General features: G+C 40.2%; 1 protein-coding gene across 4 annotated transcripts; it reads left to right on the plus strand.

The window, feature by feature from the left end:
• Positions 1–5,001: 5,001 nt before the first annotated feature.
• mov10l1 (Mov10 like RISC complex RNA helicase 1) lies at positions 5,002–20,450 on the plus strand. 4 transcript variants are annotated; one of them, XM_017699393.2, is made up of 27 exons: positions 5,002–5,302; positions 5,610–5,793; positions 7,192–7,379; positions 7,652–7,811; positions 8,018–8,130; positions 8,978–9,165; positions 9,282–9,422; positions 9,769–10,179; positions 11,212–11,409; positions 11,612–11,726; positions 12,660–12,837; positions 12,929–12,999; positions 13,125–13,216; positions 13,343–13,401; positions 13,498–13,607; positions 14,030–14,114; positions 15,576–15,757; positions 15,861–16,007; positions 16,199–16,320; positions 17,357–17,456; positions 17,731–17,877; positions 18,078–18,251; positions 18,520–18,669; positions 18,837–18,944; positions 19,742–19,882; positions 20,093–20,184; positions 20,347–20,450. In XM_017699393.2, exons 2-27 carry the CDS (start codon positions 5,700–5,702, stop codon positions 20,366–20,368), a joined length of 3,588 nt encoding a protein of 1,195 aa, XP_017554882.1. In that variant the 5' UTR covers positions 5,002–5,302; positions 5,610–5,699; the 3' UTR covers positions 20,369–20,450. The 4 variants fall into 4 exon arrangements, with proteins under 4 accessions (XP_017554882.1, XP_017554884.1, XP_017554883.1 ...); XM_017699395.2 differs by having other exon boundaries at positions 20,120–20,184; XM_017699394.2 differs by having other exon boundaries at positions 5,639–5,793.
• The last annotated feature ends 4,027 nt before the right edge of the window (positions 20,451–24,477 follow it).

Consider the following 24,477-nt stretch of genomic DNA (forward strand, 5'->3'; position numbering starts at 1 on the left):
GCATGGTGCGAGTGGAACCACCTGCAGCTCAATGTGACAAAGTCAAAGGAACTGGTGATGGACCTGAGGAGGGACAAGGCACCGGTGACCCCTGTGTCCATCAGGGGGGTCAGTGTGGACACGGTGGATGATTACAAATATCTGGGTGTATATATTGACAATAAACTGGACTGGGTTAAGAACACTGATGCCCTCTACAGGAAGGGCCACAGTCGTCTCTATTTTCTGAGGCGCCTGAGGTCCTTCAACATCTGCCGGACTATGCTCAGGATCTTCTATGAGTCTGTGGTGGCGGGTGCTATCCTCTATGCTGTTGCATGCTGGGGAAGCAGGCTGAGAGTGGCAGACGCCAACAGACTCAACAAATTGATCCGCAAGGCCGGTGATGTTGTGGGTGTGGAGCTGGACTCGCTGATGGCAGTGTCGGAGAAGAGGACGCTGTCTAAGCTGCAGGCCATTATGGACAATGGCTCCCACCCACTCTATGACACAGTGATGAGACACAGGAGCACATTTAGTGCAAGACTCATCCATAATCATACCAGATGTTTCATATTTATTATCACAATCACCGCCACTTTACTGTATTCATAAGTACTTAAATCTCCTGTACATAATGCAAATTTCTCTATATTGTTTTAAATTATTAAAGTGTTTATTCTTTTATATAAATGGCTGCAACTGTAACAACTGCAATTTCCCCCTGGGATCAATAAAGGAATCGGAATCTGAATGAATCTGAATATGTTTGCTCCATTCTGAGCCTGGAAGGATGTAGCGTTAGCTAGTAGTTAGTTTCTGAAATAACACGTTAGATGTTTGAAAACATGAAGTTAACTCTAAAATGCATTTCAAAGCATCAGAGAAACAGATGGACTACATATTCGATCATAACAAAACTGGTGAATTGGATTATATTGATTGTCTCGTTACAGCTGCACCTTAACCTCAAGCTGTTGGGTATATTAGGCAATATGTGAACTGTCAGTTTGACCCCACAGACAAGCTACTGTAGCACAAATTGCTGTAAGAGTTCATGCTGGCTGTGAAAGGTGTCAAGACATAAGCCTTGATGGGTTAGAGCTGTTATGACAAGGGGTACCTACACAACATTAGGCAGGCAGTCTCAATGTTATGGGTGTTGTATTTTAATATATAGTCATATCTAAATATTATGACCATTGTTTCTATGCTCATTGTCCGTTTACTATATAGGAGTACTTGTAGCTCTACAGTTACAGACTGTAGTCCATCTGTTTCTCTGATGCTTTGTTAGCCACTTTTACCCTGTTCTTCAGTGGTCAGGATTTGGGGGTTGGATCATTCTTTGGGGGTTGGATCATTCTCAGTACTCCAGTAACACTGACATGGTGGTGGTGTGTTAGTGTGTGTTACCTTGTTCATGCATTATTTGTACAATATTCCATAAATAAAAAGACATTTCTAACTGGCCCATTTTTGTGTCCAAATGCATTCACACCCACTTACCCAGGGGAAGATCAAAAAGGTGTGGGAAAAAAAAACTAACCTGAGGCTTTTCTGGAGAGAGGTAGACTGAGTGACACGTACATGGACAGAAAACATCACAGAGACCGCTCCATCAGTTAGATCGATTTATAATGGAGGGATCAAGAAAGAGACCCAGGTTATAAGGGTAGGATAACCTTCATATTTAGTCAGCCAAAATAAAGTGAGATGTATGATATGTGACCAAACGCTATCATACTCAAATAACATCTCTTCGATACTAGAATTATTTCCATTACCACAAATGTTACAATATGACTCTTCATCATTGGGAAGTTTATAATATATGCATGATGAGAAGCCAATGTAATGGGCAAATGAAGTTTATTTTATTACTATTTTCATTGTCCATAGTAAAGGTGGAAAATCTGCTACGTCAGTGGTGTATTTATTTAATGTATTAATGATCATGTCAACACATTTGTGATGTAATGAAGTTTATTCGCACAAATGAACACTTAATGGCAATATATGACAATCAGGATCGAGGCAAACGTAGTTGTAGGAAGTTGAACAGGGCAGTAGATGGCAGCATGGAGCCAGGTGTTAAACGCTTCAAAACGCTGAACCATTTTCCGATACGATTGGTTACGATTGGTACGACTGTGTTGAACCCGCCCCCATTTTACTCAGCATCCCAATCACTGCTTAGCAACCGTTGCTAGACTCTTTTCAGTATGTACGTGTATATTTTGGTCAGTCTGTTATTTGTTTATATATATATATATATATATATATATATATATATATATATATATATATATATATATATACACACACACACACATACATATATATACATATAATATATATATACATACACACACACATACACACGGTAAAAAAAAAATAAGATCAAAAATATGAACCGTCACCTAATATAACAATAGAAAGAATTATAAATTTAAAAAGTTAGCAAAATTGATGAAGTCAAAATAGATAAAATATATCATTAAATAGATTAACAATTTGAATAAATGAAATCAGCAAACTCACCTCAAGACCATCAAAGAAAGTTGGTGGGTCTTGGACAAATGTATTTCATTTTGCCATTATAAATGTATGGAAAGGCTGAATCCAGAGCTATTAAAATATCGAGGTGTTTACGCCCTCCTGAAATGATCGCACCGCATTTTGAGGTGCAGTACATGATAAAGTAACATCTGGTCCTGGACTAGAACATTTGGCCGGAGCAGTACGTCATCCGGGTATCTTTGTACTGGGGAACGTCACTGTGGTCATTTACTGCATTCCACTCACCACTTTCGGGCAGAGTCAGTTCACAAACACAGCATGTTGTAAAGTCTTGCAACTCGAGTTCATATGTACTCATATACAAATACAGCAACATGACTGCAGGTCTGAAATGTTTTATGCTGTTCTTTGTTCAGGAAATTTATGTATTTTAGCATTTAAAAGCTATTTTTTTGCTCAAATGCTCCATATTAACCAGAGAACTTGTAGAGAGGGTAATTACCGCTCTGCGATATCTTCCGGTTGTCTCAAACACTAGAGGGCGCTCCCGAGTGAGTCCAAAATGAATGGGTTGATAAGGAGCATTTGAGCAAAATCAGAGTTTATAAATGCTTAAACATTTTAGTGTAAAAGACTGCAATCATTTCCTGAACACTGAACAGCATAAACATTTTAACACTGCTGTTATATTTTTAAGAGCTTTTAAACTTGAGTTATAGGAGTTTAAATCAGCACCTCATGTACATCCATGACATCAGTGAACGTGAACGGCCAATGAGCTGCACCAAACATCACACTCTAGCAGTAATGCCTGCCTTCTGCTCCCCCAAAAACATTAGCTGTAGCAAAAAGGAAATATATAGATTTGTTTTTTCAAGAAATTCATCCTTCTACTTTCTAAAATTAAATAAATATTGTGTGCGAATGATTAGAAACTATTTTAACTTTTCGTTTTTATCCATTGAGCACCATTTACTCCCAATTATTTAGAACTCAATTGCAGGTGCCCTCTGCTGTTTGGCAGTCCTTTTCTTGATATAACAGGTGGAATAGGAAGTGGCCAGGCTCCTCAAAAACCAGGTCTGGCAGTGTTAGGAGTCTTGCCCAAGGACTCTTATTGGTATAGTGTAGGGTGTTCGCCCAGGCGAGGACTGAACCCCAGCCTACAGCATAGAAGGCAGAGATGTTACCCACTACACTATACCAACCACATTTCTGAGACTGAGGGCCGATTGGTTAGCGTTACTTGCACTGAGGGCTGACTGCTTAGCATTACTGAGACTGAGGGCTGACTGGTTAGCATTACATTAACATTTATGGCAATTGGCAGACGCTCTTAGCCAGAGCAACTTACAATTTGATCATTTTTACACAGGTAGGCAAAGGTAGTGTTAGGAGTCTTGCCCCAGGACTCTTATTGTTATAGTGTAGGGTGTTCTCCCAGGCGAGGATTGAACCCCAGCCTAAAACATAAAGCATAAAACATTTTAACACCGCTATTATATTTTTAAGAGCTTTTAAACTATATATAGAGCTATAGTTTAAAACAGCGCCTCATGTCTGTCCATGACGTCAGCGAGCGCGAACAGCCAATGAGCTGCTCCGCTCGCCAATCAATCATCACGTTCTAGTGGTAAAGCCCGCCTCCTACTGCCAAAAAGCTGTTCGCTGTAGAAAAAGGGAAACATAGAGGTGAGTTTTCTTTGCTTCTTTAGCGAAATCCACCTTTTTTATTTCTAAAATTAAAGAAACATTCTGGGTAAAAAATTAGGAACTATTTTAACTTTTCGTTTTAGCCGTTGAGCTCCATTTACTCCCATTCATTGAGGACTCACTCGCTGGCGCCCTCTCCTGTTTGGCAGTCCTTTTCTTGTTATAACGGGAGGAACAGTGAGTGGCCAGGCTCCTCATAAACCGGCTCTGTATTAACCCATTCATGTTCTCTGGTTCTCTGGACTCGCTCGAGAGCGCCCTCTAGCATCTGAACAAACCAGGAGGACATTACATTCTCCTCACTAGAAATTAGTTACCTGATAAACCACTGTTCACTGATCCTGTACAATTTGAAGTTCCTTACCAACAGAACATTTTCACTCTCTGTGGTTTGGAATGATAGGCTCCAGCACCCAAGTGACCCAGGAGGATAAGCAGATTAGAAAATGTGTGTGTTTGGGTGTGTAGTTCAAATACACATCTATAAAGTATGTGTATGTATCCATCCATCCATCCATCCATCCATTTTCTAAGCCGCTTCTCCGTCAGGGTCGCGGGATGTGTATGTGTGTGTGTGTGTGTGTGTATATATATATATATATATATATATATATATATATATATATATATATATATATATAAAAGAGGAACTACACAGAAAAATGTTCGGTGTGTTGATACACGTCCCCTTTCCAAGCCTACCAGTGTAGACTGGCCTGGTGTGGTTCCCATTACAGCAGTAATGGTTGGGCTGTCCCTCAGGCCATGTGGTAGCAGCTTAATTAGCTTAACCTAATGAAAGGGGCAGAAACGTTTGAGAGGAGTTTGTTTCGCGTCTGAGCTAAGCTTGTACAGCCTAATTAACATGATCCTGGATTGAAAGTTTAGCAGATTGACGCGAATGCATAAACAATAACACAGCGTTATTGTTTATAGTCATTGTTCTGGGTTTTCTATCAGCAGCAATCCGTCGAAGTTAAAAACGTCGTCCCTTTAGCTGCACGTGTTGGATTCAGAGATCACCACTCGCAGTCACTCGTTCAGGGAGTCAGACACTGAAGACTAGGAGCAAAGTTCTCAACTGAAGGTAGTTGGCTAACCCAGCTAGCTAGGTTAGCTAATTTAGCTCGATTAGACGTCAGAAAACTGCTGCACTGCTGTGGTTTCTGTGCAGAGCTCTGCGTCTAAGTTGGCTGTTAATGTTAGTAGCTCTCTAACTATCTTAGTTGCTGATACAGCTAGCTTAGCTAAGCTAACATAACCGACTCTCCAGCTAAGTACCTGATGCTATTGTTAACGCTGACTGACTTTCTACCTGAAATGTCACACGTGTTCATATTTTGTGCAGTTTATTTCAGAAAGGCTTCTATTCTAACAAGTCTGCTTTATTACAGTTAATTCAGAACCTGTTATTTGGCCATAGCCTGTGTTCCTCCTCGCCGTTATTCATCGTTGCGGCTCTCTCGGGTGTTGGTGGTGAGGACATGGTAACAGCCGTGCAGTTTTTGATCTCGAAGCTGCTTTCGCCGCTCTGGAGGAGAGTGGAGGATGAAGAAGATGGACTTTATTGTGGTGGAGGTAAAGTTAATGAAGAAGACGCCTGTCTCCTCAAAATTTTTGTCTTGTTGGGAATTGATGGTGTTCCTCTGTAAGCAGCCTGCATCTGACCACCTGCTCTGCAGCCTCCTATAAAATGAACACAAGATATCTCTCCTGTCATCTTCAAATCTACCAGCTGATGTATTTCATCCTCAGGATCAGTTTGACCCCAGCAACTTAAATCTCCCCCACCCTAGGCCAGGTCAAGAACATCCAGCCTCCCCTGTTTACATAATGGAAACACTGGTTACTTTAGATTAGGGCTCTAAAGCAGAGTGAAGTTGTTTGTTTTTTATTTATTTATGAAGATAAGATTATTGTTGTAGCTATAATTAACATTTATAGTGACCCCAGTACCATCCAAACCAGCACATTCTAACGTGTTGATAATTCTTATATTTTATACAGCTTATACAAACTGACCCCACAGGACACCAGTGCATACATAAGGAGTACAGGACATTGTAAACATATGATTGGAGGGAAAATATATTTGTTTCATAATGGACTTATTTGTAATCTGAGGAAATAATTGGACATTAAAAACAGTTGTTTTTTTTAAACTCCAAAAACTCTTATTCCAGAAATCATCTCTGCAACCTACATTAAGACCTCTGCGTTTGATTGCATTGCTTGTCACATGTTAAACAACACTCACTGACCACTTTGTTAGGTCCAATTTGTTGTTCTGCTGTTGCAGATCACAGTGCATCTGTTTCTCAGCATACTTTCCTAGGCAGAGTTCATCGATTGTCACAATGGACAGGGCTCATGAAGGACCACCACTGAACGGGTATTATTTGGGTAGGCAGTGGCTTGCAGCGGAGTGTGGGTTGAACGCTGAGAATAGTCTAAATTTCTAAATTATGCAACAGCAGATGAGCAAACTTTACACCTAAAAGGAGGACCACCAGGTAGGTGTCTGAATGAACAGTTTTTAAAAACATCCAGCAGCACCTACTAACATCCCACTACCATCAGCCACCAGGCAAATAATGCCTGCTGTGAAGTGGTCCTGACCATTGATGCATGGAGAAAAGGGGTCTTATGAATTGTGTTGTGGAACAGATGGACTACAGTCTGAAAGTAAAGATTAAAATTCCAAAATGTTGTATATCAGTTTGTAACCGTTTTTGTAACGAATAACAACTGATGTATAATGAAAAACATTTTTTTTTTATTTCTCTAATGAAGCTCTGGAGCCCATGCCGAACAATGTATTTTATGGAAAATGATTATTAAAAGTGTTGCATTGAATTTTAGAACGAAATGCTTCATTTCTAGAACTAGAAAGTGGACCTGATGGATTGGACCATTAATGTAGAAACAAGGTATGTGTTCCTAATGAAGTGACCAGTTGTCTTACTATATGTTCAGATATAAAGGAGATTCATCAAGTACGGGGTGGTGTTGTGACCCAGCTATGTCAGGATTATGGGCTGATTGATCATTCTGTGTACTTCACGGCTGGAGAGGTGCTGGGAGGAGTGCCACTATGTGTGGGTGACCCTGTCCATGCCCTGGCTGTTCGAGATGGAGCCCATGAAGGGTGGAGGGCACTAAGAGTAAGTAGTTCTAATGTATCTTCTTCCATTGTCTTAAAATTTACCCCATGGTGGGACACATTGTGTCAATTGTTCTTTTGTAACTTCAGTCAAAAAACAGCACATTGTTGTTGCATAACTGTGTGCCTGTCATTTGACAGTGTCTAGGGGGCTGGTGCTCCTACACTTTGAGCTAAGGTGTCTTTCTGTCACAACAGTGACAAGTCACCTGACAACCAGAATCTGTTCCAGTAGTACATTTGTCTGAATGAAACAAATGTTTGTTTCTGCAGGTGGAGAGGCAGATGGATACATGGGAGGGTGGTGGCAGGGCATCACTTGACCTAGATACCAATAAGCTCAGGCCTCTGATTGGAACAGTATCATCATGTGATAAAGATGGCGGATTTATAAATCGGACAACATATTTTCCTCGATCAGCCCTGTGTCAAGGTTAAGTATATACTTCATATAAACTGTACAGCTCACCACTTTATTTGTGGATTTGCTGTCTGTTAGCTTATTGCTACATATTGAATATACTGTAAATGTAGGTAAAGGTGTAAATATGAAGGTATGTTCTTAAAGAGGTAATTCACAGCATTTTGGAAGAGTTGCGGTAGATTTGTTGGTCACTGTTATGTGTATCTCTGTCTTAGGTTTTGAGCCTATGAAAGGAGACTGGGTGCAGGCACAGTACTTTATTAGCCCCACGGAGTGGAGCAGTCAGGCTCAGACTGTAGCCCCATTGCGGTACCAACGCATGGACCAAGTCAGTCCACACATGCACACGCAAGATAAATCTTCCTGTCTCTGTGCCTCTTTCTACCTTCTCTGTCCTTTACAAATAGAGATAAAATGACAAAACGGAGAGTTATTTTGTCACCTCTACAGTATTGTATCTATTTGTAATTGCTTTAAAAGTGTTTGTCATTCGCACAACCAGGCTATGTTTTGTATTACTTGGTGTTTGAAAGGGTTAACTCTGCATTTTTTTTTTTGTTATTGATGATTAATTGCCATATAAATAGTTAAGTATGGGTCCTGAATAATTTTTTTTTTTTTTTTACATTTACAGCATTTGGCAGACACTCTTATCCAGATCGACTTACAGTTTGATCATTTTACACATGTAGGCAAAGGTAGTGTTGGGAGTCTTGCCCAAAGACTCTTATTGGTATAGTGTAGGGTGCTTACCCAGGCGGGGGATTGAACCCTAGTGTACAGTGTAGGAGGCAGTGGTGTTACCCATTACACTACACCAACCACAATTATAGAATAATTGGAGCATTTATTTGCCCTTTTAAAATTGTGTTCATTTAAATTATTTTTTTTATGTACGTGTTTGTCTGCTGACCAAAATGCTTGCAATACGTAGTTTGTGTGATGATGAAAGTGTGGAAAGAAACTGCAATCAGCTTAATTGCGTCAGACAGTTTTGTATTAAATATGACAGCTTTTCATTGTTCTTCTTATTAGTAGTATTATTACTATTACAGGACATTACAGATTTATGTAGGTTGACCTGAACTGAAGAAAAAAGACTACATGCCCAAATAAAGCAAAAATCTATCTTTATTTCTGTCTTTTATTTCCTTTTTTTTTTTTTATTGTTTCAGGTCTGTGTGTCAAGTGTTTTTGGTAGGAGTGGAGTTGTGGAAGACTGTGTATTTTTTTGTCTCGACTCTTTGCTCTTGCCTACTGCGTACCAACCCACACCAGGAGATGTAGTGAGTGTTGTGGTTGTGGAGAGCAGCCAGTCATTCTACTGCTGGAGAGCACTGTGCATGGCCCCGATTAAACACAGGCAAGACATCATCTCATTCAGTCTATCCCCTTCATGGATCCATCCAGTTGTTTATTTGCCATTGACTAAGTAGATTCTAATTTTTTTTTCTTACTCTTTGTCGTCCTCTGCTGTAGCCTGAATGCATCAGTGCCTGTCTTGCCAGAGGCTGAGATGCAGATCTTGCTGCAGAATAAGGGAGGGCTGGTGGTCAGTGAGGAAACCCAGTTTGGATCTCTGTTAATGGGACAGACTAAGGAGCTGCTCATCTGGATTCAGTGTGTTACTGTGACAAACATTTTGATGAGCAGTGCCAATGATTCATGTAATAATAACTAAATAGCCAGTGGGTCTGAACTCCATTCCTGGGGATCTCCTGCATTTCGTAAGTTTTTTCAGCTTGGTGTCTCAACACACCTGTGCAGCTGATGGGTTCCCCAGGGCTGGTGTTCAGAACAACTGGAATACTGAAACTTTACGCATTCTAGCATGTAACATTTAAGTGAAATAAAAAAAAATTATACTTTTATTTTATTCAGTGATGCTTGTTGTGGCATATTTTAGTTATACTTATTGCTATTGATTCTAACTTCATAATTGCTCTATATCTTGTTTCTCATGCAGCAACACTGGCTCAGAGACCCACACACTGAAGTTCTGTGAATTTGCTGGCAGGGACTCTGCGGAACAGTTTACTTTCGGCCCCATACTTTCCCCTGACACACCCAGCATTCCCCTTAAACCAAAAAATCATGAAGCCATCTTGCAGAAAAATCCCTTCGTACCCTCCTTCCGTGCCGCAAGCAGGGGACTTGTAGGGGGGCATGGCTTCTATCCTCTACTTTGTCTTTCCAATGAGGCTGTGGAAGAAAAGGCAGAAGGCAATGAAACTGATAGTGAGGTAGATGAAGATGGAGAGCCTAAGGATGATGGAGAAAAAGACTCTGGAAAAACACCAGCTCTGCTGTCAGTGGAAAGGAATCTGAAGATTGTACCAGGAGAGAAGGTGTCTGTTGCTGTGAGCTGCCATGCTAAGTGAGTGATTTATTGACAATGTTAACATGCGGTTCACAGGGAAAAAAATCACCAGTAGCAATTGGTTGTTCAATTTTTGTATTTATTTATTGCCTGTGGCAGAAGAGTACTACTCCTGTTGTTTCCCTCCCTTCTTCACTTCCTTGTCCAGCCTTGGTAATTGTCCAGAATGATGTATTACTTACTGTCCCTCATCTCTGTAACCAGCAGAGGGAGCAAAAGAGCAAGATGCCCTCAAACCTTTGCATGGCCCAAAGTTAAAGAGGGATTCTGTGTGTTTAATGTGTTCACTGGTGGTTTTGTAAATAAAATTGCTGTTTAATGTAGACATCGCAAACCTTGGTTCTCACGACTGACTCTGTAATTTTGTATGCAATGCACATTTTTACACCAGTCCATTCTGAATGACCGTACATCTCAATGATTGAATTATGTAGATTTTTAATGGGTGGAATTCCTCTTTAAATCATTGTATATGCCTACATGTTGGATAATACAGTGTGGTTTTGTTTTGTGACATGCATCAATTCAGTTTAATTTCTGTGCCTCTTTTTACAGTTTACAGGGATTGTATCAGAAACTACATTTGGAAATTGATTGATCGAATCAGTAAGAATGTTAATGTTCAGGTCAAGAAATTTTGTGACTACAGTCAGGGTAGTAGAACTTGGTGTATATTTCTAATGTTAAAAATGGACATGGAGATGTTGAATTCATTAACACAAGTTAAGCATCAGGGAATATAGATGGGGTTTTGTGTCTGCAACACAAATACTATGAATGCAGAACACGCTGACTCGCAACACTAGCTGTTAGACAAGTGATGCTTTAGCAGTGGTTGTATAGTTGACAATAGACAGTATTGGCAGTGAAACAAAACTTCATAGCCACATATATCCTTCGCTTGAATTTCACTTGAATCTGGAAGGGTTCTCTGTAGTGCATTTCCCACTGGTGTAAATGAGTCATGATATTTCACCGTTTCATTTCCACAGGGCATCACTTGTGTAATGGTAAATGTCATCTCTGTAGGAACCTGGGTCGCTGTGCAGAGCTGCTGTTGCTACACTTCTCCTCCTTCACCATCGGGCGGCGGCTGGAAGTGTCTGTAAGCAGCGCTGAAGAGAGCCTGCTGAAGCCCAGTGCCCCCTACTGCCCAGCAGTGCCACTACCCCAACCTCAAAGACATGCTCAGGTGATCACAGTCATGGCTCCTGCACCTCCAATCAGGTGAGTTTCCTTCATTAGCACCTACTAATATTCATCTTCATCTTCATTTGCATTCCTGACTGTTCAGAATCAGTTTGTCTGACTATGGTGTGTTTGATTACTTATTCCATCCTCAAGGCAGCAAATTAAGTTATAGCTTCTGGCTGAGTTGTTATGCTTGTGTATATGTGAGAGACTGTGCTGGTGGAATTGTTTTGGGCAGGTTGGCGAGACGTCGTCTGCCCAACTTCCTGGGGAACTACCCAGTGCCACAGGCTCTAAGGGAGTGTGTGGAGGCCCAGAATGATGTGCTGGTGGTTCAGCCTGCACTTGGAGAGGTGAGGGGTCACTCACTGACTCTGTTTACGCCTGGTCATTTTATGGATCTTGAGTAAGACGATTACATCCAGGTAGAGATCAGTCACATAAAAATGCAGATGTAATGTGTATCTCTCCAAGTGGCATTCACCAAAAAAACCCTCTGAATAGTGATGGCACCTGCCTCAGCTGTTCTGCATGGGGGAATGGAACCCCCACTGGACTATCACTAAACGGAGGCATTGCTGCTTTTTGAGTTTGGTTCTTGCCATGATTTTTTTTCTTCTGTGTTTATATAGCCTTTAACAGATCCAACTATTTAATAACACATTAGCTTGTTTCATCATCACTTCATCACGTTATTTGCTGTCTCCCTACATTATGTAGACACCTTTGATTTAGAGACTTAATTGATTACAAAGTGTAATTGCATGTGGTTAAAATCTTATCAGGGTACAATGCAGATACAAGTCATATGAAATAACCAGGTGTAAATGGGGTCAATGTGTTTGCATGCAGTACACCCCAGTTGCAAATGGCACCCCAAGCCTTGCAGTTATTCCACATTTTTGTGATGTCAGACCTATAGTGCCTTTCGTATCTACATAAAATTTTTCGTAATGGGCTCTGGCTGAGTCTGCATCATTACGGTTTTTGCCGAAGGCCCAGTTAGGGCACTTGGAGGGTGCTAGAAGTTATCCCTTTTAATGGAAAATGAGAAATGAAACAACATTCAGCCTTGTAGTCTTCACATACATACACAGTTGTGGACTTCTGCACTGCAAGTGCACCAGTTGTAACTGGGCTTTTATAAGTGTAGTTTACAGGATGCTGGTTGTAAACCTCAGCATTAGTCTGTTTTAAAGATCTACAGCGCAAAATCTACTACAGTCCTTTTAACATTAATCGGTCTGTCTTGCTGTCCCTCTTACTTCGTCCGTCTCCCTCTTTAGCCGCTGTGTTTGTCCTCCATGATTCCTCGTTTCTCAGCCTTGCTGTGGCTGGAGGAGCTGCAGGCAGAGAAAGAGCTCAAAGAGTTCACTATTAGTGGTGCCTTGCTCAGGAAGGGAGCAGTATACCTGCACTTAGAGGTGCCTGGGCTCAGCGAGGGAAGGCCAAACCTCTTCATAGGTGAGGAACTTGACGGTCAGTGTCTGTAATCCTATTGCTTAACTAATCAGGCCCAAAGTTTTATGTTAAATTCTTTGTATGATCTTTTCAGGAGACAGAGTTGTTCTGAAGAAGCCGTGCAGCGGAGGATGTGTTGTTGAGTATATCGGCTATGTCACTGAGGTGCTGTTTTACTTAAGAGGCTTCAGTTTGAAGAATGTTGAAATAATGAAGTAGTGTTTACATAAAGTTTTTTGCTTGTAATTTAGTTTTGTAATAGCACTGTATAATGCTGTCTGCACTTACAGATCAGCGAGGAGGATGTAAGTTTGCGAGTAAACTCTGAATTTCAAAAGAGCTACCTGGGGGAGCCGCTGGACGTGGAGTTTACATTTAACAGGTGCATCACCTTTGCTAAACACCTGGAAGAGCTGTTTATATCAATGATGATAAAGTTGCCTTGAGATTCATTACAAATGATGAGCAAAAGCATAATTGTTGGTATGGTTTCTGCCTCTAAAATCAGGGTCACCATAAGGAGGTGCCACTGTGCTCTGGAACAGACCAAGCACTTTGGAGAGAATGGTGAGCTGGTCCTGCTGTTATGCCCTTTTGCATCCAAACTCCTCTTCCAAAAATGTCTGTCAGTAAAGTGCTGTTCATCTCCTTTTGCTGTGTTAGTACTTTTCCCCAGAGTTTTGCAGCTGCAAAGTCCCATATGGACTGGAAAATGGGAACCTGAACAGCTGCAAGTAGAGAATGAGGGTGAACCTCCCCGACAAGACAAAAAGGTGTGTGTGTGTGTGTGTGTGTGTGTGTGTGTGTGTGTGTGTGTGTGTGTGGCATACAGATTGTATGATTTTATTAGCAAGGCCATAACTCAAATGTATTGACTGCAGTTATCCAGCAAGCATTGAATTAAGTCCATTTAACAATCACCTTCTCTTAAGCAAAGTTAGTTCTTGCCCAGGGGGTATTTCACAAAACAGGATTTATCAGCTGGCCTGGTTAATTTAGGCCATTGGGTGAAAAGGAACATTTACTATTGGACAGTCATCAGCTTTTGACTCAAGTTATCTAGCCTACTGGTGAATCCTGCCTGATTTGCAGTATTTTAGTGTGCCTTTTTTGTTGTGCTGTGGTTAAGTTGCATGTAATTATAACTTGTGCCTATAGGGGAGCTGTTTAATATGACTATAAATGTTGTTGTTAGGGTACAGAAATGGCACATGAGAGTGGGCAAAAGCAGTCCTCTCTGACTATGGACATGGTGTCTGTGGCCACACAAACAAAAACAGGTACGACTTTAAGTAGGTGGTTTATTGAAGGGGTATAGATTATATCCCATAATAAAGTTGGAATATTTTAATGTTTCGGAATAATAGCTTTTGGCTTTTATTTCTGAGTTTTGTTCCTTGAGAAGGACATTGTGATATGAGAAGGACTGGGTTTTTCTATTATTGTAGAACAGAGTAAAAGGGGACTCAATCACTTTGTACTTCAAAAGGGGGCCGTGAGTCACTAACATCAAGTCTGCAATCAGTCCAACATGAGAGGGTGAAGTAGCACGCCTGCTTCTGGGCTGCATTCAACACATTGACCGTATATATGAATTGTGCTGCTTTATTTTATTTTTATTTCGCTGCAGATTGGCTAACACGACTGACGCACTCATCAAACAAGAGAAAATGTACCTCCATAGTCAGCTGCACACTTTCATGCTGTTTCAACAAAACCTAACGTTCAATTTGGAAACCGTAGCAAAATGGTATATGCAGTTTTGAGATTAAACATGCCCCTTGAAGGGAGCAACAATGAAGTGTTAACTGCCATCACTTGTCACTGCTGGCAAAAGGGATGAAGTTTGATGCTAAACTTGCAGCGTTTCTTCTAGATTGGTAAGTAAACAGGGGGATGAGTGCAGGAGGGACTATGCAGAATGAGTTTGGCAAGTTGGCGTAATGCATGTTGCTCCTTTTAAACTTTTGTATGAAATGTAGGAAAAACAACTATTCATAACTTCTGTGATCTAATATACCCTAAAAATGAAAAGAAAACACATTAAATTTTAAAAGTAAAAAAGGATTATAACATTTAATAAGAAATATTTTTCAAGATTATAGGAGCATGGAAAACATTCAACATGCTATTGTATTCACACTCACAAAGGCATAACTAAGGCAGAAGTTTAAAATCAGCAGTTTAAAACTGCTGAAAGAGAGAAAAGAGTGGAGGGGTAAGAGTACCTGCAGGTATCTTCCCCACCTGGCAAAGACTTAGTAAAGCAGTTATGTCTTGAGGCAAATTGCATTATAGAAAATGGACATGTATAATTGCCAAATCATTTTAAATCAAAACTGCTGTAATGCAGACTTAAATGGGCTCACAAACAAAACTAAGCACAGTGTCATTATAAGGTTCAGTTAGCAAAGATAATGTCCCTCATGCACCTCTTAATGATTCCTGAACAGTTGCCTTTCACTCTGTTCTGCAGTGATAGAAAAATCCAGTTCCAGCTTTGCCACCAACATGTGTGGTAGGAATTAATGGAGATGGGCATAAATAAGTTCTTGTCTTATGTCCTTCTCAAGGAACAAAACTCAGACATTAAACCCTAAACTGTTATTCCTAGGTGTACAAAAAATGACAGTATATCTGATTTCTAGTGGTATTGGCCCTTTCAAAGCTTATTCTAAAGTAAGTAAGTAGCTACTACAAACTGAAAATCATCTGAAATAACTGGACTTTGTTTTTGACAGATTTGCATATGCCTGCTAAGCCCATCCCAAACCTAGGCCAGTTCTTTAACTGTAACCTTAACCCTGCCCAGAAGGAGGCAGTAAAGCGTATTCTCAGTGGAGACTGTCGCCCAACCCCATATGTGCTGTTTGGTCCTCCAGGCACAGGCAAAACGGTCACACTCATTGAGGCCATACTGCAGGTACGGATCAACCAGGGTCTAAAAGACCCTGCTTTAAGTGATCAGAACATCACTGAAATTTAAATCCTGTAGCTTTATTAACCCAGAGCACATGCATGTACAGGTGTACCATCGTGTGCCAGGGAGCCGTCTTCTGGTGTGCACTCCATCCAACAGTGCTGCAGACCTCATCTGCATCCGTCTGCATGAGAGTGGCTACCTTCATGCTGCCAGTCTAGCACGTGTCAATGCCACATGTAGACAGGAGGAGGTATTGCAGGCTTAATGAGTATTAATACATTTATGTAAATTTTGGGAAGGACTGGTTAATTTTACACTGAGTCATATTGTTTACCCTATATGGACTACAAAATGTTATACTGACTTGTGTTTAAGATGAATTGATGTTCTTGATTATACTGGTCAGTTAAGGAGCGCTCTGTGTGGGTGGTGTCTTTGCAGTCCATCCCGGATGTCTTGCGGCAGTACTCTCGTGCTGGGGAGGATGTACGTCACGCCTCTTTTCACCGTATTGTGGTCAGCACCTGCTCTAGTGCTGGCATGTTTTACCAGATCGGTCTGCGGTGAGAGCTACAGCAAAGAGACCCAGTGCTTCGTTTATCTTCTTACTGGCCTGCTGATCATACAGAAACAAAGACACAAGTACTTAAATGGAGTTGCTCCCAGTACTAGTCCTGGAGCCCTTGTCCTGCATCTTTTGGTCTAGCACAGTTTGACCCTTCTTCACAAGCTTCTCAGATTAGGAGTGCTTATTTTAGATTGGTTGAGATGGCCATCCTCTATTTAAACCTTGAGTACATTTGAGGTGACCCTTATTTAGTGTAGCCTAGCATTATACAAAAGAGGGATTGAAAACAATAAATATAAATTTGTGATAGGACCAAGAATTATTAAAACTACATAAATTAAACTTAAAATTGAGCTGTTGAGCAGATTAGAAATACAATTTAATAAAGATCTATAAAACATTAGTAATGATTTTTTTTGTTTCCAATTAGTAAAGTCAAAGTAAATGAGAGAGGAATCTGATCCTAAATCGGCACTCCCGTTTTAAGAGGCTCTGTGAACATGGGCCCTGATTCAACCCATTTCCTAGCCCTTTCTGGCTTAAAGTGGGTGTTTAGGGCTCTTTCTCATAAATCACTGATTCCTGATGACATTTCAGCATCACAAAAATATAAACGCAGTTATGGTTAACTTGGTTTATGACCTCCTCTGTTTACCCAGTTTACATACTCAAGCTGTGATTAGCGCAACATTTATATTGCGCAGCCAGTAATGTAAAATTAGGAGAAGTGATGTGTGGGTTGTGTTTTTTTTTTTTTTTTTTTTTTTTTTGATACTGTATCACTAGTATGACATTTCCTACACTAGAAAGCAATATTTTCACATGATTGTTGCCACACAAACGGGGAAGAAATGACCCAACACAGACCAAAGGGGTCAACCTTAGTAGTTGTTCTAAAGCTGTATATGATTAAAAGTCCCAAAGGTAGCTGACCCTGGAGCAAGTTAGGCATGCAGCATACGTGACTAAGGTGAATGAAAAGTTATCCACCATCATAACATGGAAAATTAACTTTTTCTTTTTCTTTTCAGTGTTGGTCATTTCACCCATGTATTCCTGGATGAAGCTGGTCAAGCTACTGAGCCTGAATCCCTGATTCCCCTAGGCCTCCTGTCTGAGAAGACAGGCCAAGTTAGACAACATATTCTGTAACATAATCTGCCTTGCTCAGAAACCTCTGTGCTAATAAAATTTGTTCAACTTCATACCATAGATTTCAGAATTAGCTGTGAATGATATACAATAACATACAGTTGTGTTCTTATTTTGTCTATTAATTATTTCTTGGAATATGAATGAGATTAAGGAGCAATGTACAAAATGAGTGCAAGTTTACGTTTACACTGTAGTGTTTTTTTTACTGTGAGATGAGTTCTGTCCTTTCTCTCTCTCACTCCTAATAAAGGTAGTCCTGGCTGGAGACCCTAAGCAACTGGGCCCGATAGTGAAGTCTAAACTAGCTGAAGCATTTGGACTAGGAGTGTCTCTGCTGGAGAGACTAATGGCTATTGCACTCTATTCCTGCAATGAGAAGGGTTACAACCCATTATTGGTGAAGAAGCTCATTAACTCAATGTTACTAGTAACTTCAGTGGCCACTGCTAAATATTTGTTATAAAGCACCACTGTAACACTTTCTAGGTGCAAGAGTTTATCTACAACTTAGAATAAGAAAACTATTGCTCTCTAGGAGTGTAGGTAGCATTGTTGCTTATTTTCTCCTGTATGCTGCTGTACTTTTCTGATGCTCAGGTGACTAAGCTGGTGTATAACTACCGTTCCCATGAGGTCTTGCTGTCTCTGCCGTCTCGACTGTTTTACGGAGGGGAGTTGTGTGTACGCTCACCGAGAGCTGTGGTGGACTCTCTGTGCCATTGGAGCCGCCTTCCCACCAAGGGCTTTCCTCTCATGTTCCATGGAGTCAGGGTGGAGCTCTGTTTCTATTTAATTTTGTCTGTGTGGGAGGGTGTTTTAACAAATAACTTGATGTAATAGATCAGTGGTGTGGTGTAAATGTTGTGGGAGAGTGATGATTGATTGTGGACTGCCTTTGGTTTCAGGTTGTGGTGTGTTTTTATTTTTATTTATTTATTTATTTATTTTAAACTCTTTGCTTAGCTTACCTTTTTACGTTTTTGTTGGTATTCTTGAGTTTTCTAACTAAATGCCTGTTGCACTCTGCCTCCCCCTGCAGGGTACAGAGATGAGGGAATGCAGTAATCCTTCCTGGTTTAACCCTGGAGAAGCAGTGCAGGTCATGCTTTACTGCTGCCAGCTGGCAAAACGACTCTACAATCCCATACCAGCTAATGACATTGGCATCATTGCCCCTTACAAAAAACAGGTGTTTTGCCCTCTTCTTTTACTCATCTAGGCATTTATTAATGCCAGTGCAGTACATTTATTTATTTATTTATTCATTCATTCATTCATTCATTCATTCATTCATTCATTCATTCATATATTTATTTATTTTTAAAACACCTTTTGCTCACTTATTCACACTCTTAGGTAGAGAAGATCAGAGTGCTGTTGCAAAAGGTAGGGCTTGCTGACATTAAGGTGGGCTCAGTCGAAGAGTTCCAGGGACAGGAGTTTCTGGTGATCATCTTGTCCACGGTAACGTGCTTTTGGATTCACTATGACCTGCTGTAGGCTAATCTTTCAAACAGTATAGATTTTCATTTGCTCAGGACTGTTCGTTGTGGATGAGAGGCAAAATAAGTTTGATTCTGGGTGGCGTTATGCTTGATAAAGCTTCACAGAAGCTTCAGATGCTTTAGAGCAAGGCTTCACCTTTTCAGCTGAACCCCTTCACCCTAAACTTTGTATTAATTACAGTTTGATTTAAGTAGGTTAATGTAAGATATTTTTTAATTAATTTATTTTAATTAAATGGTTTGGTGGCCAGATTTGCATATTTAGTTTGTGCATTTTTAAGAAAGCTGGCTACAAGTATAAACAATATAAAATAGAATATTTTAACATAAAGAATGATTTGGCACACTAGCACGCTAACTGTAATCTACATTGAATATGATGTGATCTATTCAGTATTATACTGTACTGTATTGATCAGTACTACTGATATTATTGAGACAGTAGCCTAGTGGTAGGTGAGGTAGGGTGGGAGGCTGCAGGTTCAAATATCAAGACTCACTGGGTATTCCAGAAGTATGTTCAGTGTTACCTTCTGCCACTTTTTGTACAAAGTGGTGTTTTGTGTGGTGTGTGTTTGTTTGTTTGTTTTTTTTTTTTTTTTTTTTTTTTTTTTTTAAACTAGAAAATATATTTCTAAAATGTAACCCTATTCAACAGTGACGTTTCTATTACAGTCTCACAAACCCCTTACAATGCAGTCTCTCAAACCCCTGGTTGGGATCCTCTACTTTAGAAAAACATTTTTGAACCCTTAGGTACGATCTAATGAGGCTTTACCAAGTGGTGATCTGCAGAGTGCTCTGGGATTTCTTTCCAACCCTAAACGCTTCAATGTGGCAATCACTCGGCCCAAAGCTCTTCTCATCGTCATTGGCAACCCACATGTACTGATTAAGGTAGGCTTGCTTTGTGTCCATCAGGTTTTTTAAAAATTCAGAACAGGGATTTTGGAAAAGGTAGTAGCAACATGTTTGCATATACCATACTGCTTCTGTGGTCTTGTTTCAGTTGCTACTGATATTTTGAGTGTAGATATTTCTGTTTGTTAATAGTGCATATAATGCCAGCACTTATAGTTTAGCCTAGTGAGTTTGTTTATGTTATAGGATCCTTGTTTCCATGCACTACTGCAGTACACGTATGAAAATGGGGCTTTCCTTGGCTGTGACCCTCCTGTCTCCCTCAGAGTTGCCCATAGGTTAGTCACTCGTATTCTGAAGTCATGAAAGGCTTTGCACATTCATAGAGGGCCTCGGACAACGTGCAATCTGTCAAATTTACATATTAATCTAGAGTTTAAGGCTCTAAATGTAGCTTTTAGTTCCTTTTATAAAATATGTTCTTTTTCTGTTCCCCACAGAGCTGCCTCTAAAAAAGAATAGGGACTTGAGAAGAAATCTGGATATATTGATATGTTGTAATGATTGTGAAGTGTTCAAATTAAAATCATTGTTTCCTTTGTCAGCTTTTTGACCATCTTTACATCTATGTGATGTACTCTTTCAAATAAATAGATAAAGTTGTGTGGGTCAGTGAAAACCAGAATGTGGCACTGTGTCCCAATTTTGCAAGAGGTTTGGTGTAACCAGTCTGGTTTATGTGGAGAAAAAATGATTGTGATGCATTGATTTGTTACTTGATTTCTACATACTTAACTTTCACAATTTCTCTACTTCTGTCACTGTTCAGTTCACATATTTTAAAAATTAAATTATTTTCTGTGTTCATTTGAAAGTCTGCATCCCGGTCTCCTGTTTTGAGATCAGTGAGCAATCAAGGAGTCTGGCTTGCAGACAGTCTTCTGTCTGAATGTCTCGTCATGGCAGCGTCTCCATGAGTGAGTCTGGATGTGACAATTGAGTGCCAATGACTAGGTGCACCTCTACCCCAATATATGTTTTTTTTTTTTTTGTTGTTTTTTTTTCCCCTGAATTAGACGATAGAACTTTTTTATCCCAGTCATAGATCTGTTAAAAACATGAATAAATAAGAGGAGAGTTCAGTAGGGTAACTTTTATCTTATAGGGTAACTTTTAAAATATGGTCCAGTTTTATTATAGGCATAATTTTGGATCAAGAGGCAGGGCCACAGTCTTGAAATAAAGCAAAACAGCTGAATATAAAATGTAGGGGGAAAAATCCTTCTTGTTGCCTTAGAGTGTAGTGAAGACTGCACTGAGAGACAGTGTATGTTTAATGTGTAATGGGTGGCTACAGAAACAGAGAGGTTGTAATGAGTAAAATGGAGACTGCTTTAATCAGAGCACATCTGGCTGCGTAGTTGCTCTTTGATGTATGACTTGGGTGCCAGTGAGCTGTCTTAAACCACAGGCTGACACTCAGGTGTGTATGTGTGTTACCATTTATGGCTTTACTGTGTCCCTGTACCTTTTGAATTAGATCTTTTCAGCATTCACATTCAAGTCAGCTTTTTGGGTCAAATGCAGCCAAGTCTGCGTTCATGTAGCTTCTCTGAGACAGTACTGATCTGACATCTGTTTATGTCGAAGTCCTAGTGACAGGAGTCTGGTCCTTCATCAGTGCTCTTACTCTGAGAGGCTTTGTGAAAACAGGCCTAGAATTTCTGTTCTGAAATATTTAATCTGAACAAACCAAGGTGTGTGAGATCTTTTCCTTTATGCTCAACTCCAAATATCTGGTTCATGTGCCAAGTTAGTAGGAAACATTTCAAGGTGATAAACTACCCCACTAAAGCTTGTTAGCCAACCAGTAGCCTTTGTGTTGCTTAACTTTGTCCACCATAAATTTGCATTTGGCTTGGCTTGGCTTGGCTTGGCTTTTATGTATGTATAGATTGTTACATGGCACAAACATGCATTAAAAACATACAAAATAATTTAAGTGATTTGAGCAGCAACATTTCAATGAGGTAAAAAAAAATATTTAAAAAATGTCTTATTTGTTTTAATATTTAAATAGACTTACAAAAAACTTGACTTGTTACTGTTTGGTAGTATTGGCAGAAATGGATTTTAAGGTCAGTATAGACAGCTAATGCACAACAGGGAAGAGATTTCAGTCTAAATATTGATAGAAGGTTCTAAATTTCTGTCATCTACAGAATTTTGCATGAAAAATACTGTAAATCATAAATTCTGGACCTGCTCAGTTGAAGTGTCCCCACTTTGAAAATGTGAGGGTCCTTTGACAGACAGATACTTGTATGGGTCCCATCAGTGGTCTAGAGGCAGGCCATACATTAACAACACAAACATAATACCTAAAGAGGGGCAGGAGAGCCATTAGATAGAAAAACATGTTTCTGGGGGGTATTAGAATGGGGGTGGTTAGCTTAAACACATAGGCTCTATTGTTCTCCAAAAAGGGCCTGTGTGTCTAATTGTCCAGTTAGGTCCCCTTGCTAATTGCCGTCTACACAAGGCTGAGCCAGGGCAGTAAAGGGGCCATCGAGGCTGGGGCCGGCGTGACAGGACTGGAGACATGGTAGCATGGCTAAGCTTTCTGTCCTTCTGTCTGCAATTTGGCCCAATATAGTTCAAGTGGCACCAAGGGGAAAATTCAAACAGTTTCATACTGTCTACTTCTCATTGCCTTGAGTGAGCTCTTTTGTTTCCATCCTTTTTAGTCTTCTGGTAGAGTTTGGCCTCCAGTCTCAGTACTGGGGTCATAGAGCTAGTTCTCAAATAGATGACAACAATTAAAGCTAGAGGCCTCTTGTCATGGAAAGCTTGATGTAAATCTAATCTGAATTGGGACACAAGTGTCATATACAGGCCATTGAGTGTGAAGCAATACTTTGTCAGGTTACCAGTAGTACTCATAGGGTAGATGATGGGAATGTGAGAGTCCACTACTAAAGACACCTGTTGTATAAACAGCTCCTGAAACATTTCACTTAACAGACCAAGCTAGTGCGCGGTGGGGGGGGTACTGGAGCCTATCCCAGCAGTCTTCGGGCGAAAGGCAGGATACACCCTGGACAGGTCGCCAGTCCATCGCAGGGCAGACAGACATATACAGACAGCCACTCACAATTTAGCATGTCCAATCGACCTGACTGCATGTCTTTGGACTGTGGAAGGAAACCGGAGAACCCGGAGGAAACCCACGTAGACACGGGGAGAACATGCAAACTCCACACAGAGAGGACCCCGGTCACCCAGCAGGGGAATCGAACCCAGGCCCTCGTTGCTGTGAGGCGACAGCGCTACCCACCATGCCACCGTGCCGCCCCTAGAAGAAAATGATCATTATAATAATTTTTTACAGAATTAAAACAGCCCCAGTTTCCATTTCCAAAAAGTATTTCTATAAGCAAGTTGAACTTGTATAATGACTAAATTGAAGCAGCTTAGGGAGAGAAAAGGGCAGCAGTACTGAAGCTAAAGAAAAACTGCCTATGTATCAGCTAATGTGGGATAATCCATTGCTCTGAACAATGAAAGCCAAGTCTGTCAAGTAGACAGTAGACTAATTTGTAAGGATTAGCGAGGGCATGGTATCTAAGTGGCGTAGCATTTAGCATTTGAATATCAATGGCTCCCCATTTTGGCAGATCAAAGGTGGGCTAGTGGTCAGGTAGACTGCAGACAAGGCTGCTGTAGCAGGAGACAGGCTGCATGGTGAAGTCTCTTGGGTCAGAGAAGCTCAAATTAACATGGGGAGACAGAGGACCTGTCATCAGCTAGGAGACTGCCTGTCTGTCCACTAGCCCCCTCCCTACAAGACTCACAAAGCTGCAGTTTTGCACCTGAGATATGAGGCCTTTCCAATAAAACACGAAAATAATTAAATAATAAAAATACAATGTGAAAGGGGCTAAAGACTTTGTTGATTTTAATGACGGTACAAAAATGTCTCATTTACCTTTCCAGTCGTCATTTGTTCAGTGGCCATTTCAGTGTGTCTAGTCAAGTTTCTGTGTTCATGTGGCCGCCACTGAGTGTTCAAACATCATACTATACCATATGCACTATATTCCCCACAAAATAGATTTACTTCAGAAACTTTTTTTTTTTTTTTTTAGAAGTATGCATGAAGTGTACTATTGTTTTTTCAACATTTTAACATCATTGATCAATCAAAAAATGCCACATTGTGTAAATATTTAATGATAAATGGATATAAATCGTCCAAAACTTACCACATTGGAAAGCCAAGGTTTTGTTCCAGTTGTGACAATATATAATTATTAAAATATATTATTTGTATATTGTGTATATATAATACACAGATAAAATATATATAGATAGATAGATGAATGATATCTACCTACCTATCTATCTATCAGCCAGTTAAGGATTTCTCTGTTCTAATTCCATGTCGTGTCCTCATTGCTTTGAGTTTACCGGTTCATTGCTCCTTGTTTTTCGCTTGCTTTAATCAGATGTATTTAAAACAGTTATGTTGTGTGCTTTTAGTTTTACCAAGGGCCATCCACTAAGAACAAACTGAACATACAGACATCTGCAGACAGTGCACATTATTTAATGGGCTCAAGCATTCTCAG

Source organism: Pygocentrus nattereri, chromosome 11 (genome assembly GCF_015220715.1).
Source record: "Pygocentrus nattereri isolate fPygNat1 chromosome 11, fPygNat1.pri, whole genome shotgun sequence".
NCBI classification, from domain to species: domain Eukaryota; kingdom Metazoa; phylum Chordata; class Actinopteri; order Characiformes; family Serrasalmidae; genus Pygocentrus; species Pygocentrus nattereri.

Bases quoted from the DNA above. Each gene is read 5' to 3' on its own strand.
- mov10l1 (XM_017699393.2), top strand. From the start codon at position 5,700: ATGGTAACAGCCGTGCAGTTTTTGATCTCGAAGCTGCTTTCGCCGCTC. The intron at 9,423-9,768 runs GTGTGTTACTGT...TTTCTCATGCAG, and splicing joins GAGCTGCTCATCTGGATTCA to CAACACTGGCTCAGAGACCC. The intron at 18,945-19,741 runs GTAACGTGCTTT...TTGAACCCTTAG, and splicing joins TGGTGATCATCTTGTCCACG to GTACGATCTAATGAGGCTTT.